Source organism: Camarhynchus parvulus, chromosome 10 (assembly GCF_901933205.1).
Source record: "Camarhynchus parvulus chromosome 10, STF_HiC, whole genome shotgun sequence".
NCBI classification, from domain to species: domain Eukaryota; kingdom Metazoa; phylum Chordata; class Aves; order Passeriformes; family Thraupidae; genus Camarhynchus; species Camarhynchus parvulus.
Genome location: NC_044580.1, coordinates 19,818,125 through 19,830,353, shown reverse-complemented (window position 1 = coordinate 19,830,353; position 12,229 = coordinate 19,818,125). Strand labels below are relative to the sequence as shown.

Sequence of the window (12,229 nt, the reverse complement as noted above, 5' to 3'; positions counted from 1 at the left end):
CAGAGGGAATTCAGAGCAAAGCAACCTCTTGGGTACTCAGAAACTGCCCATAAACGGGGAACCCTCCCAGATTTACTGCAACTGTGTGTTTATGTGGCACAATCCAGGGAAAAGCCCCAGGGAAAGCCCCAGCACAGAATTTTCTGTTTGCTCTCTATCCCACGTCCATCTGCACGTGATGGGATTACCAGGGAGCAGAGAGCCACAGGCAGTGACATCCTCAGTCAATAAAGAGCATTTCCAGCAGCAAACTGGATTATGGGCTGGGCAGGGCAGAGGGATGGGCTGTCCCAGCCAGATTAATGCCTGGTGGCTCCTCAGCCACGTCACTGACCTTGTTCTTGCCTCCCAAGTCCTGCTTCTGCAGGAGGGCATCGACCACCCTGTCCCAGCTGTCTGTGCTGAAAACGCTTTCCTGGAGCTGCCCCGGGAGGCTCCAGAGCACTCACCTCCCTGTCCCCTCGTGCTCTCAGCCTGGCCAGGGATGGGGCCGAGGCTGAGCGAGGCTGATGGTCCCAGCACGGCACCCTGAGCACAGCCCCAGAGCTGCTGGCAGGTGACAAACGCACTGGGGACAGTCCCCAGCACCTCAGCGGGTCACCACTGGCCAGAGAGAGGAGCCCAACAGCCTCAGGAATGGGTTCAGGAACTGCTTTACCTTGCACGGGTGCGGGTCAACCCCGTAGGTCTCCAGAGTCTGGGCTTTCCTGAGGAAATTCAGCTCTGAAGTAGCCGGTGTTTGCCCACTGCAGGAGGGAGAAAAGAACATTCCATGGCAGACAGGGAGGTGAAAGGCAGCTGCAGGGACTCTGTTAACGAGGAAGCATCACACAGCACATTCCCACTGCATCTTTACGGGATCAGTAGGAGCCCAGCACCGAAGCCTGGCGCACCCTCTCCTGCCAGCTGCAGCCACAGCAGCCACGCTGAACGGGCAGCACTGGCGAGGGTCAAAAGGCACCTGCCAAATTTAGGGATGGATTCCCTATTTGCAGCACAAACGCTGGGGGCAAGGAAAGGGGAGCTTGGAGGCAGAGGGCAGCAGCCCCTGGCACATAAGGACACAGCTCTGATGGGTTTTTGGGAAGTTCAGCCCATTTCCCTCCCTGGGAACCCTTCAGGACACAGCTCCAGAGGCACCAGCAGTGCCGTGGGATCACGGGGATTGCTAGTGGTGTCTGCACCTCCCATCCCTGGAGAGGGGTGAGGGCAGCAGGGGGCTATGAGGGCCTCAGTCCCTGGCCCCATGAAGGTCCCTGGGCCGTGCTGGCCGAGGCAGGAGCAGGTCCCAGCTGGATGTGACACATGAGTGACAATCCCAAAGGGGGACAGAGGTGCTCTGGGTGTCACTGACCCCGCAGGTCCCCTACCTCAGCTCCGACTTGTGGATCTCTGCGATTTTCCTCTCCAGCTTCTCCGAGTGCTTGGGGAAGAACTGGAACTTGGAGCTGTAGCCCTCGGGGTGCTTCCCGGGGTCGTAGTCCCCAATCTCAGCTGGTGGGAGACAGATCCAGTGGGGAAGAGCGGCGGGACCAGAGCACAGCGAGCATCCCCATCCTCACCGCAGCCAGGGAACGCCCTCCCACCCCGCTGCTTCCCTTCCCACTGGAGGGATCCTTTGCCAGGCATTGACTGCACCCAATTCATTTTGCTGTTTGTGCGGCTGGCACCTGGCAGCAGATGGTCACCACCCCAAAGTTATTAATCCCTCAAGCTGCAGGTGCAGGCAGGAGGACAGACAGGAGGGCAGGGGCTGGATGAGCCCAGGGGCTGCTCCTGGGGACACCCTGTGCAGGTGTGGCCTGGCAGGTGAGCGCCCAGCACCCATCCTCACCCCCCAGCCCAGCCCAGGTGGGTGGCTGGTCCCTGCAGGTGCAGGGAGCTGCTGTCAGCGCAGGATGGCAGGTCCTGGCAGGGAAAGGCCGTCCCTGCTGTCCCACAGCCTCACCCTGCAGGATGTAGGCAGCCAGCAGCGCCGCGTCCGACGTCTTGCACAGCAGCCGGCCGTGGTACAGATCCCTCTTGATCTGCAGGAAAACCAGGTACCTGCGCACAGGGGGAGAGCCTCTTTGTTAGGCACAGTTCAAATTACCCAAACAGCCCGTTTGGACACGGAATACCTGCCTCCAGACCCCTGCTCTGGCACCTCTCTCCCTGCAGCCCAACATGGCATTGCTGGGCTGACCCTGGCCAGGGTCTCATGATCTAGAGCCCACCAGTGCCTGCTGCGTTTCCCCTGGGTGTTCAGCTTCCCCATAACGTGATTTTCTCCGCCCCAAACTTTCTGTGTCCTTCTAGGTCTCGGTTATGCACCCACGCCCCTCATTCTGCTCGCTGCATCACCCAGGGCCAGCTGCCTCCTGTGCGCCCCATCCCTGTCTCTGTGCCCAGCTAAAGGACAAACCATAGTGGAAAAATTACACATTCCAATAAATTTAAACCTAAGTAACATTTTGGGCTGCGTCATGTGGCGTTTGGGAAAACCTTTAGCTGGTAAAACATAAGTCATGAGGGAAGGAGCAAAATGGAGCGCTCAGAAATGAATTTAAATAACCAGACTTGCACTCTGCAGTCCTCGGTCACGCCTCATTGCTCAAATCTGAGTTTATGATGAGGTAAACCATTAATTTTCACAGATAAAATACATTAAAGAGAAATCTTGGTATTAGAGTGCAGTCAGCCCAAGGAAAAGTGAATTTTGAGCCCAGGTTCCAGCTGCAGCTGCAGGCACACCTCAAAGGGCAGCGAGCAGGGGCAGCTCACCTGCACGGGGCCTCAGCCTGGACCTGTGGGGGTGGCAGAAGGCAGAGTTAGATGAGGTTTTGGGAGGAAATCCTTCTCTGTATTGCACGCCCTGCCATGGGCAGGGCACACCACCCTGGCAGAGCAGGATTTCTCCCCATACCCCCTCAGCCTGCCCCTGGCACTGGGAAGCCGTTCCCCCTGGCTGCCACTGCGGACTCTCAGGTCCCGTGGGAGGGGCCCCTTCGGCCCTGGGGGCTCTCAGTGTCCCCACAGAAGGTGCCAGCTCAGAGCCCTTCTGTGCAGGCTCCAGGCAGAGCCCCGGGGCTCAGGGCTGCTGGGGACCCACAGCTCAGTGTCCAGAGCTGCTCCGTGGGGCTCTGGTGTCCTTCCTGCTGCCAGGAGGAGCAGCACGAAGAGCCCCTAAAGATAGAACTGAGGAGAGGCTGTGCTGCCAGCCCTGCCGTGCTGCCAGCCCTGTGCAGCGCTGCCGACGTCACAGGGACACGCCAGCTGCTGCAGGATCCCAGGGGCTGCAGCCACTCCAGCCCTGCCCGCTGCAGGATCCCAGGGGCTGCAGCCACTCCAGCCCTGCCCGCTGCAGGATCCCAGGGGCTGCAGCCACTCCAGCCCTGCCCGCTGCAGGATCCCAGGGGCTGCAGCCACTCCAGCCCTGCCCGGCACAGCAAGGACACCCGAGCTGGGGACGGGCTGGGGCAGGGCGCAGTGCCTGCCTCTGAACTGGAGCTGTCTGGGCAGCAGGGATTGTGTCACGGAGCTGGGGCTGGGCTCTGCCCTGCAGTGTGGGTCTGCAACTGACTGCACCCAAAGACCAAGCCAGGGGCTTTAACCACAGAGCCCAGGCATGGCTCAGGCTGGAAAGGACCTTAAATCCCATCTCAACCCACCCCTGCCAGGGCAGGGACACCTTCCACCATCCCAGACTGCTCCAAAGCCCATCCAGCCTGGCCTTGGGCAATGCCAGGGCTCCAGGGGCAGCCACAGCTGCTCTGGGCACCCTGTGCCAGGCCTGCCCACCCTCAGCCTGGGCTCCCCACCAGGCACAGCAGCTCCAGGTGCTGACCCAGCGCAGGTGGGCACTTCTGTGATGCGCCAGGTGCTGACCCAGCGCAGGTGGGCACTCCTGTGATGCTCCAGGTGCTGACCCAGCACAGGTGGGCACTCCTGTGCTTTCCCCCCACAGCAGGAACACCCCAAAGCGCCCGGGCTGGCTGGGAGATCCCAATGGCTGTACCAAAGGAGCCCATCCGTGTGCTCCTGCCCCGCTGCTGCGGCTGGCCAGGCCCATCCTCACCTGGTGATCTCCTCCTTCAGCGCCGCGGGGTCCGTGGGGTAGAACTTGACTCGGAAGCACATGGTGAAGGGGGGCTGGGCTGCAGAGAGCAGGGACATGTGTCACCAGGGGCCAGGGCTGTCCCCTGCACCTCCGTGCCCGAGCCAGGTCACGCTGGGTCCCACCTGCCCTGTTCCCGCAGGCTGCCCTCGGTGAGGAGGGCAGCACTCCTCACTGCAGGGCCGTGGCCAGGGCAATCCCTGACAGAGCTGTGGGAAGTGCCAGCGGCTCTGTACCCAGCACCCAGCCCACTGCCCGCTCCCCAGTGCCACTCCTCACCGCACCCCTCCTGTCCTGCTCTCCCTGGAGCTGCTGCCCTGTGCTGGCTGTGCGGCTGCTGGGGATAACCCGCTCCCGACCCACCAGCACAGCTCCTGGGGGAGCTGCTCCTGCACGGGGGCTGGGAACTGAGCCCCGACGGGCAGGCACGAGAAAACGGGAATACACCTAAGGTGGGATGAGCAGAGTCTGCCCAGACCGCCTGCAACACTCACCCCGCATCTGCTTCACAACCGACTTGGTGAACTCCAGCCAGTGCTGAAAGGAAAAAAAGGCAATTAGCGCCTGACAGCCGTGACTTGGAAGGTGGGCAGGATGAGGAAGAGGAGTCCTGCTCTGGGTGAGAAAAGCCCTCCGAGTGTGGGTGAGTGGCCCCGGAAGGGAGGTGGGGGAGCAGGAGGCTCGGAAGGTCCCATCCGCAGTGGGGGAACGGCTCCGTGCCAGCTCCTGGCTCAGCGCGGGCTGCTCCCTGTGACAGCAGCGGCAGAGGAGCCCCGGCAGCAGGAACTGGCTGTCCCGTGCCTTGTTCTGATCGTGGGGAGCGCAGCACGGGGCTGTTATCCATAGCTGCTATCCATAGCTGCTATCCACAGCTGTTATCCATAGCTGCTATCCACAGCCGCGCCTGCACAGCATTCCCATGCACAGCCCCGGGGCTCGAAGGGCAAGGGGGGACTGGAAGGGCCCCGGAGCTCGTTCTGCACCAGCCCTGCCCGGGCAGGGTGGCTCTCTCACCCTTTGCTTGTCGGGGTCCACAAAGCGGATGCCGAAGTAATCCTTCTCCAGCAGGTTCAGGTGGTGGCACAGGAGGTCGAACAGGTACTGGCCCTTGGCATCTCTCTGCAGGACAAAGAGAGTCAGTGACAGCCCGGGGCATGTGTGTGAGGGCTCCGCAGCTTGTGCAGTGACACCAGGGACAGCCCAAACCCCGCACAGCTCCCGGTGTGACGTTTTCGGCTCCGGACCCCTCTCCCATCGCACCCGAGGGGCAGCTGAGTCGGGGATGCCCCGTAAGAAGCGATGAAAACCCCCGGGCCGGGTGGGAATGTCCCGATGCCTCCCGGGGGCGGAGGTTCCACACCTGAGCCGGCTGAGTAGGGGAGATCATCGCCCTGACAAAAAGCATTATCCCCCTGCAGGATCTGCTCCGCATCGGCCTCTCCTCACCTGCCCCCACACCCGGCCTGCCGCCAAACAAGGGTGGGTTTGTGTGGTCAGCCCCCTCCGCCCCCGGGCTGTTCTGTGCAGAGATTTGGCCACCACACCCCCAAAACTCTCCTCCTCCTCCTCCCGTTCGGCCGGGGGCTGCAGATCCCCGCTGCTTTGCCATGGCCCGTGGTTTGGGCCATCACCGCCTCCCATCCCGCTTCCCCCGGTGATCCACTCCCTCTCCGGCAGCCCCGGTGCGCGGGAGCCGCCGCATCTCCGCCGATCAAAGGCTGCTCCTGACACCCGCTGCCTGCCGCCTTCCACGAACACGCCGCTTCCCGACAAATACACGGCACACGCGCCTATCTGATCAAATGAGCGCGTTATCTGATCAAACAGGCGCTCAGCAGCCGCAGACTGCGCTGGGGGAAGCCCCCGGGCCGCCAGGAGCCCGTGCCTGGGGCTCGGTGCCGCGCAGGAACGCGTTTGTGCTGTAAATAAAGAGGGTTCCGCACCCCGCCCGCCGCGCCCCGCGGGATGAGCAGCCCCAGCCCGGAGCCCGGCCCTGTCACCGGGGGGGGAAAAGCCCCCCGAGACCAGCGAGTGCACCCGGCCCCAGCCGCGCCGAGGGCAGCACTAACCCACGCCCCGAGTGCCACATCCGCGCGGCTCTAATCCCTGCAGGGCCGGGGCTCCAGCCCTGCCCCGGGCCCTGCAGAGCCTTGGCACCGAGGGGTTCCTGTCCTGTCCCTGCTCCCTGGGACAGACCCGACCCTCTCGGGGTGCTCCTGCTCTCAGGACCCCTGAGCCCCCTTTCTCGAGCCCTTGCGGCTCCGTGGCCGTTCCCTGGGCTCGGCGCAGCAGCTGCACGCCCTGGAAGGAGCGGCGGCGTTTTGGAGCTGCTGCTCTGCAGCCCAGCCGAGCATCCCCGCTGCTGGCCCGGCCCTGCACGGGGTCCGGGAGCTCAAACTCCTGAATCATTCTGTGGAGAGACACAGAGAACATTCGGTCACCTTTGCCTCGGGCAGAATGAACTGTATAAAAGCTCGCTGCGCGAAGCCGCGAGCCTGAGCTGGGGAGACTGACGCTCGGAGCTCAGATCCGTGTTCACCCGTGCTGATCCCGGGCTCCACGCCGTCCCTTTGGCTGCGCTGGTTTCAAAGACCGAACTTCGGTCTCGCAGACAAATTAATAAATCTTTGCTAAATTTTTGATGATTTTGGCTCACGATTTAATAATTTATAGCAATTCCCAGCTGGACCCCAAGGAAGGAGTGCCAGCCCCACCTGGAGCTGCTGCTGCGGGAGGGGAGGGCTGATCGCACATCCCCAGCATCCCCAGCACGCTGAGGGCTGATCGCACATCCCCAGCATCCTGTCCCTCCTCTGAGCAGGTCTCACGGGGATGTGCTCGAGGCTGCTCTCCTTTCCCTGCCCCAAGGCAGCCCGGAGCTCACAGAACGCTCTCCTCTGCCATCTCCACAGAGGAATTGCAGGGAAGGACAAAGCAGTCACCCCCGGTGCCTGGGATCTGGCGAAAGTGTGAAACCACGGATGGCATTACAGGGAAAATGCTCCCTCTTTGATCTCCCTAACTTGAATTAAACATATTCTAAATTAATCATTAGCAGAATGTCTTTCAGGAAATTATCTGAACTGCCTTTACAAATCACGACTTAAAAGAGCTCCCATTGCATAACACCAGCTTAAATAGTCCACGTTTGGATCTTTACACGTTCTCATAGAATGAGACTCCTGTCCGCCTGCAGGATTTGAGGGCAGCCTTCTGGGGTGCCCAGGCTGAGGGGGGCACCGCGGGCAGCCGCTGGCACACGCTGCGGTGCCACGTGCCAGGCTGGCACCAGGGCTTGCTCCCAGTGCCAGCGCCTGCCGAGGGCTCTCAGCGTCTGAAGGTGCCTCCGAGGGACCAGGGAGGGACTCTTCATCACGGACTGCATGACAGACAAGGGGAAAGGCAGGCACGGGTGCGATATTGGGAATTAGGAGCTGTTCCCCGTGAGGGCGGGCAGGCCCTGGCACAGGGCGCCCAGAGCAGGGTGCCAGACTTTGGGAAGATTAAAGTAACCTTGCATTCTTTGCTTTCCTAAGCTTCTCAGCCAAAATTAGGGTCATCCACAGATAGAAAAATAAACGGGAAAAAAAAAAGAAGAGAGAGGTTTAAAAATAGCAGCTCATCTGCAAATGAGCAGAGGGCTCAGTTCAGGCAGGAGCCTTCAGTCCCACCCCAGTGACTGAGAACGAGCCCTGTCCACAAGTCCTGGCCACAGGGATTGGAGGCACAGCCACTTTCCAGGCCATTTTCCCCATGCCACGGCAGGGCTGTTTCTCTCCAGCTCTCAGGCAGATGTGGCACAGCCCCAACCCCAAAGCTGTGGAAACATCTCCACTTCCCAGCCCGTGCCCAGCGCCGCTGCCACCCAGCCCTGGCAGCTGCACAGCCCCTGCAGCCCCCCCGAGCCAGCCCCCAGCCCAGCCCAGCATCCCCACTCCTGGGGCTCAAATGCCACGTTCCCCCCCAGCTGCTCCATGGATTAAGCCCAGGATTTGCAGAAGCAATGGAAGCAGCTGAAAGTGGCTCCTTCCTGCATTATTTGGGTTGGAAATCTCCTTGTGGGCTGCCCACTCGTCCCTGCTTCCTGAGCTTAGGAGGAGATTATTTTTTTAAAGGAAACCGTCAGAAAAAGTCTATTTTACAAAGTGAAGTTTAAGCTTAAGTCTCTTTGGCAGCAACATCTGAGCTGGGAGAGATCAAAGACCCTCCAGCTCCACTGCCAACATGAAGAGATTTTCACCAGCAATTTGACTGCAATATTGTGGTTTAAATGCTTCATTTTCCAAGTTCAGCACCGTGCTGCAGGAGCCCGGGATTTATCATCCCTCAAACAAAGTTAATGTTGGCTCTGCAGGCAGGGCCAAGTCCTGACTGACAGCTCTCAGCCCTCACCGTGAGCCAGAGCCTCTGCTAAGCCCGGGAATGAGGAGGAAATGGCCAAAAATAGGCTGGAGAACATTCATTGGCAGGCAGGGAATAAGCAGCCCCGGAACCCAGGAGGGCAGCTGGGGCAGAGTGCTCCAAGGGGTCCCTGCCTGCCCCAGGGCAGGGGAGGGGTCCCCAAGGACAGGGCAGGGCTGGGGCTGTGCCTGCCCCTCCAGGTGACCGGGGCAGGAGGGAGATGCGGGACTGAGGGAGCGGGCTTGGGTGGGAAGGGCCTTAGAGACCCCCCTGCCATGGCAGGGACCCCTCCCACAGCCCCAGGTGCTCCAGCCCCAGTGTCCAACCCGGCCCTGGGCACTGCAGGGCTCCAGGGGCAGCCACAGCTGCTCTGGGCACCTGTGCCAGGGCTGCCCACCGTGCCAGGGAACAATCCCTGCCCATCTCCCCCTGAACACTGCCAGTTTGAAGCATCCCCTGTGTCCTGTTAAGGTGACAAGAACAGCTGCCCTGGGAGCCGCAGGTGAAGGCAGAAGCTCAGGGGATTGCCCACCTGCCCAGCAGAGCCCTGCCCACCCAAGGAGACTCGGGGAAGGAAAAGGGCTTTTACATAACTCCAGTGTAATCCTGTTATATTTATAGCATATGCATTTCAGTATTAATTCCCTGTTATCTCTAATCCTTCCTCCTCGCTGACACAGTAATTTCTGTCTTTGAGACTTATCTGGGCAGCTGGATCCAGAAGTTTATAAAGCTCCTGAGGAGGAAAGTTCCTAATGAAGGGCCCCACGGAGCCTTAAACTCCAGATTATCGATTGTCCTCTTAATCCCCAGCAGGTTTCCAAATCTTGGTCATGCTGCTGTATGCAGAAGGATCCGCAGGCTCTCCATCACGGAATTTCAGCCGCTGATGTCCTCATTTGGGAAAGTCTGCAGTGGGGCAGCAGTTGAGCCCGTTTTTACACCCATTAATAACCAGGAACTTGTGCCAGGAGCACTTCCGAGCTCCCAGAGCACCTGGGGAGGGTTTGTCTACCTCGAGCTTTCCTGACAGCTTCCACGGGTTTGCACAACCTGCTCTGTGCTTTCCCGGGGCTTGCCCAGCCCTGCAGCCCTGCAGGCACAGCCCTGCGGCTCTGGGAGCTCCCAGCAGGGAGCAGGACACGGCTGGAGCGGAGAGGAGAGAGAGGAGAGAAGAGAAGAGAAGAGAGAGGAGAGGAGAGGAGAGAGAGAGAGGAGAGGAGAGGAGAGGAGAGGAGAGGAGAGGAGAGGAGAGGAGAGGAGAGGAGAGAGAGGAGAGGAGAGGAGAGGAGAGGAGAGGAGAGGAGAGAGAGGAGAGAGAGGAGAGGAGAGGAGAGGAGAGGAGAGGAGGAGAGGAGAGGAGAGGAGAGAGAGGAGAGGAGAGGAAGAGAGAGAGGAGAGGAGAGAGAGGAGAGGAGAGGAGAGGAGAGGAGAGGAGAGGAGAGGAGAGGAGAGGAGAGGAGAGGAGAGAAGAGAGAGAGGAGAGGAGAGGAGAGGGAGAGGAGAGAAGAGAAGAGAAGAGAAGAGAAGAGAAGAGAAGAGAAGAGAAGAGAAGAGAAGAGAAGAGAAGAGAAGAGAAGAGAAGAGAAGAGAAGAGAAGAGAAGAGAAGAGAAGAGAAGAGAAGAGAAGAGAAGAGAAGAGAAGAGAAGAGCCATCCCTCCTGGCCGCCCACCAGCCCAGAGGGGCTGGGGTCCCTGCAGCAGGTGCTGGCAGGTGGGACGATGCTGCACAGCTGCTCCCTGCCCTGCAGCACTCCCAGGGGCTGGGACAGGCCCTGGCAGGGGGAAAAGCTCCTCTCTGCCGAGCCCCAGCTCTCCCAGGACAGCAGCTCCCACCCTCCACCCAGCAGGGCAAGGCAGGACATCCCCACCTCTGAACCCTGTCCTGGACAAGCTCCTGGCTGGCACCAGCCTGGACCGTGCACGGACTCACAGGGAATATTCTGAATATTCTCCAGCCCCAGAGCTCTCCACAAGGCAGCCCTTCCCTCCCGGTGACTGATGACACGCCACCTTCACTCTGCTGCCACGCAGCTTTTATGAATTACATTTAGGATTTATAACTCTATAATTGAGAGGCACAGAAAATCTCTCTCCATAAAGCCAAATTGGTTTTCCCAATAACTCAAACTCCCTTCTTTCATTCATGCAGCCTGGAGTGGCTCCATGTGGCTCTTGTTGCATTTGGCACTCCCCTGCCATTAGCATGCAAAAGGCTCTGGGCACAACCGGCTCCGGTGTGAATGGTTTAGAGGCCAAGAAACGTGTTCAGAGAGACCATGCCGTGAATGCCTCTCCTCAGGAGTCAGCCCTGCCTGCTGCGGGCAGGAGAGCTCTGCTCCTGCAGGCTGCGCTGGGAACCTGGAACGCTTTGCCAGCGCAGCTGGGAAGGGAATGGAGCCCCAGGAGGGGTGAGGGAGCTGGGAAGGGGCTCAGCCTGGAGGCTGCTGCCCCAAACTGTCCCCAGACAGCCCCAGGGCCCCCAGACAGCCCCAGGGCCCCCAGACAGCCCCAGGGTCCCAAGGCTGCTGCCCCAAACTGTCCCCAGACAGCCCCAGGGCCCCCAGGCCACACTGGACCAACCACCCCGGGCCACGTCCTGGTGTGGGGCTGGAGGGGATGCTGAGCACCCCTCCAGGCTGGAATGAGCCCTTTAACTTGCGTGTACTCCACAAGTGCCCCCAAAGCCTTGTTTCTGAATCACAAAAACCAGCGGAATAATCCAGTATGAGCTGTCAGGCTGAAGCCCTGGGCCGGCAGTGCCAGCAGAGCAGCCACATCCCATGAGAGCGGTGCCCTGCACCCCGTGCCTCCACCAGACCCAGTGCCAAGGATTACAGCTTGCCCCCGATGGTTCCCCAGGAAAGCCGTGGGTCCCTGCAGGGGGGTGTGCAGGGTGCTCGGCTCACGCTTCCCATTTAAAACCAGAGCCAAAATAAGACAACAAAAATAGGGGGAAACCCTGACTGCAAACACAGGGCAGACGCTCAAAACCCCAATTCAGACTCAAAACTAAGAACAGGTTCAAAAATAATTCGTATTTCCATCTCCCAGAACTGCACCTCAAGAATAAAGAGCATGGTGCGCCGAGAGAGGAGCTGGAGCCTGGTGAGCGAGGCAAAGCAGCTTTTATCAGCGCTACAGGAATGACCATATGCGAACCCTTCTGGGAGAGCGCAATCAGTCAGATTAACATGATAATGAACTCTGATTTGCCCAGCCACGGCACGATCTTTGTCCTGGGAGAAGCGGCACCGCTCCCTGAATATTAACAAGGGGAATTGGCTTTTTGCAGCCAGGGCCAGCGCTGGGCTCTGAGAGGGCCCCTGACACAGGAGCTGATTTCCAGGGGGAGCCCGGCCGGCTGGGAACGATGCACACTGAGAGAGGGGCAGAGAGCGGAGCCTTCCCAGCAAGTCTGACCCACCCTGAGCAGCAGCAGAGACTCAGACAGCGCTGGGGATGGACCCTGCCCCGCAGCCAGGCTCCTATCAATAACCCTGCATAACTCACGGGGCGCTGCACGGGCAGCACCTGCGCAGGTGGGGCAGGGCCAGCAGCCTCACAGAAAACCGCACACGGCACAAAACGCTGCTGCCCTGCTGGCTGGGGGTGCCGGGGAGCCCGGGGAGGCTCTGGGGGAGCTGAGGAGGCTCTGGGGGAGCCGGGGGAGGCTCTGGGGCCCAACATGCACTGGGGGGCTGAGCGGCTCCCCTGCTCAGCCCTCTGGGC

At 60.4% G+C, this 12,229-nt stretch overlaps 1 protein-coding gene across 1 annotated transcript in view; it reads right to left on the bottom strand.

The window, feature by feature from the left end:
* Window positions 1-12,229, bottom strand: part of FRMD5 (FERM domain containing 5) — a 62,696-nt gene that overhangs the window by 13,515 nt on the left and 36,952 nt on the right. The window contains exons 2-7 of the mRNA XM_030955485.1: window positions 5,111-5,215; window positions 4,591-4,633; window positions 4,058-4,136; window positions 1,949-2,046; window positions 1,371-1,494; window positions 659-746 (exon numbers count right to left, since the gene is read on the bottom strand). Of these exons, the coding sequence (XP_030811345.1) occupies window positions 659-746; window positions 1,371-1,494; window positions 1,949-2,046; window positions 4,058-4,136; window positions 4,591-4,633; window positions 5,111-5,215 (537 nt within the window). The remainder of the gene's footprint in view (window positions 1-658; window positions 747-1,370; window positions 1,495-1,948; window positions 2,047-4,057; window positions 4,137-4,590; window positions 4,634-5,110; window positions 5,216-12,229) is intronic.